The following is a 2665-nucleotide window of genomic DNA, read 5'->3' on the forward strand; positions in this document are numbered from 1 at the left end:
GGGCGGGGCCTGCGGGCGGGCGGGGCCTGCGCGTCTCACCTCCGGGGCGATGTAGTCCGGTGTCCCGCAGAAGGTGTTCGTCCTGGCGTCCCCCAACATGTTCTCTTTGCACATTCCAAAGTCCGCTATTTTGATGTGTCCATCTTTGTCTAACAGGATGTTGTCTAGCTTCAGGTCCCTGAAACACGAGCAAAGCACCATCTCATTCCATCAAGGACAACCTGATTGAAACGGAGCCGCGCGCGGCCCCTCGCCTCACGCTGTCGGTGGGCAGCCCTCACTTGTCCCCCCCCACCCCCCCACGCACCGGGCACTTAGACGTTCCCGTGAGCAGCACCAGGGCTGGGGACTGTGCATCCCGACAGAGAGCTGCGGGCTGGGTGACGCGTCCCCTGACCCTCGTTGGTGTCCCCGCCCAGGACCGTGGACGCTGGCCTTGAAGCAGCACGCGCGCCCCCTCCCCCGGGGCCTTCGAGCTGTCCCGTGTCTTCCCTCCATGTCAGCTCCCCAGTCCTCCCTGAGCTGGCCTGCAGCCTGCAGCCCCGCCAGCCCCCGCCCGGGGCCTTTCTTTTTATATTTAATTCCCCCTTAATCTGCAGTAAGTCGGAGACCAGACGACTGAGCATTTGACGGTTTGAATGTCAGCTCTGTCTTGAGAAAAGAAGGCAGGAGACTGGAGTACCCCAGCTTTCATCTAAGGGGACTGCGCAGTGACCGTGTACAGCGGGGGCTTGTGCACAGACAGCCATTCCCGAAGGAGGGTGTGTCTGGCGTCCTGTGCTCGCCTGCAAGGCGCAGGCTCACAGGTGTCCACAGGTGTGTCCGAGCGTTCAAGGGAGAGTCCCCTGCACCCCCACACAACAGGGGAACACTCAGTCAGCAGTTCTGGGTGGCCCAAAGCAAAAGCAGGCAGAAACAGAGGACGCGAAGGAGACAAGAGAGAGAAAGAACAAGCTGTCAGAGAGAAAGCAGAGGGATGGAAGGACATGAGAAAAACGGAGGTGAGTGGAGAATGAGCGGTGTCCCCAAAGCACCCTGGCCATTGCGCGTCACCGAGGTACAGTGACCGCGTGAACCGGCCCCGGAGATCCGGCCCGCGCAGACTTCGCCTCCGCAGAGCGACGTTTACCTGTACACGATGCCTTTGGAGTGCAGGAACTGCAGCCCGAGAATGATTTCAGCCGCGTAAAACCTGGGGGAAGCAGGCGAAGGTTGACCGTGAACGCGCTAACACAGCGACGACGATGGCAGAGCCCCACTCCCCCCTGCGGGCGCTCTGGCCCCGCTCGGCTGGGCTCGGGCGCGCTGAGCGCGGGAGGAAGATGTGAGCCCCCCGGGCGGGGGCGCAGCTGGCGTCTCACATTAGCCCTCCCTGCCTGCCGAAGGCGCTCATCCTTCTGTTTTAAACCACAGGGCTCAAACGGGCTTTTCTTTCCCCTAGGAAAACATCCACTGGCGTTAAATGTAATAGTATAACGGGAAAATCACGTTCCCTTTTATTTCGAACTCTGCTTGGAGCCCCTGGACCTGTATGCAGGGTCATTCCAAATAGATGGGACTTGTTTGTGTGCAAGAAATGCAGCCTCAGCGAGGGAGGAAAGAACAGGAGGTGATATGGGGGGGGGACGGGCTCCCCACCCTCGAGGACACGGGTTGACACGGCCACCGGTGGGACGAAAGCTGGAGATGAGGGGCCACCGCCTGGACGCGAGGTGTGCTGGGCTTCACAGAGGAACGCCAGCAGCTCCGTCCTAGAGGCTTGGAGGACGCACCGGACGGCGTGTGTCTGTGATGGAGGGAATCCAGCACGCAGAGGGGCTGCTGGCTTCTCTGCTGCGGACATGGTGGGTAGTCGGTGCTCCCTGGGTCTCACGGGACGGCCGCTTCCGCAGAGTTTCTGCAGGAGCTGGGTGGTCCAACCCGGCCCGAAGCGCCCACTGGGGCGAGCGTAAGTGTGTGGAAGGCACACGGCCAGTGCGCACCCGCCTTTTAAATGGGCCCGGGGCGCAGGGTTTGGGTTTGCTTTGAATGTCACAGTGGTTCTACTTACTGGCGCTCAGGGGACGAGGGGCAGGGCCTACCACGTGGGCACGGCTGCCCCGTTTCATGCACGCGTCTCGGTTGCTTGACGCCCAAGAACGTGGACTCGTCCGCAGACTGAGTGCCTCTTCTGGTTCCCTAACCCTCAGGCCTGAAGCCTTGTGCTTTATGCCTCCGCATCAAGTTGCCGCGAAGGCCTCGGCTGGAGCCCCCCCAGTGCCCCCCACCCCCCTGGGGCCCACGCTCCCTCCGCCTTCTCTTCCTCTGTGCTCAGCTCGCCCAAGAGCCCGGTGAGCTGGGGCAGCTCCTTGAGAAAGTGAGTAGTCGATTTCAAATCACAGAGAAATGAAGGCAGACGGACACGGATGTAAGCTCACACACAGGGAAAACTGGTGCCTGTGCAACGTGAACCCCGGGGTCCCCTGGCTCTGGGGGTCCGGCGTGCAGAGTGAGGAGGCAGAAATGCCGCAGGGACAACGTGTCCTGCGGGCGCCATGGGGACCCAGTGCCCGCCCAGAGCAGCAGACACCCCAGACTCACGTTGCTCTGGACAGGTCGAACTTCTGGCAGCTCTGGATGTGGTGCATCAAGTCCCCGCCATTGAGATACTCCATCACGAAGAAGA

General features: G+C 61.5%; 1 protein-coding gene across 1 annotated transcript in view; it reads right to left on the minus strand.

Moving 5' to 3' along the window:
- PRKCQ (protein kinase C theta) overlaps window positions 1-2665 on the minus strand; it is a 58309-nt gene that overhangs the window by 10977 nt on the left and 44667 nt on the right. The window contains exons 12-14 of the mRNA XM_006907037.2: window positions 2581-2663; window positions 1130-1192; window positions 40-178 (exon numbers count right to left, since the gene is read on the minus strand). Coding sequence (XP_006907099.1) covers window positions 40-178; window positions 1130-1192; window positions 2581-2663 — 285 coding nt within the window. The remainder of the gene's footprint in view (window positions 1-39; window positions 179-1129; window positions 1193-2580; window positions 2664-2665) is intronic.

Source organism: Pteropus alecto, unplaced genomic scaffold (genome assembly GCF_000325575.1).
Source record: "Pteropus alecto unplaced genomic scaffold, ASM32557v1 scaffold11, whole genome shotgun sequence".
NCBI classification, from domain to species: domain Eukaryota; kingdom Metazoa; phylum Chordata; class Mammalia; order Chiroptera; family Pteropodidae; genus Pteropus; species Pteropus alecto.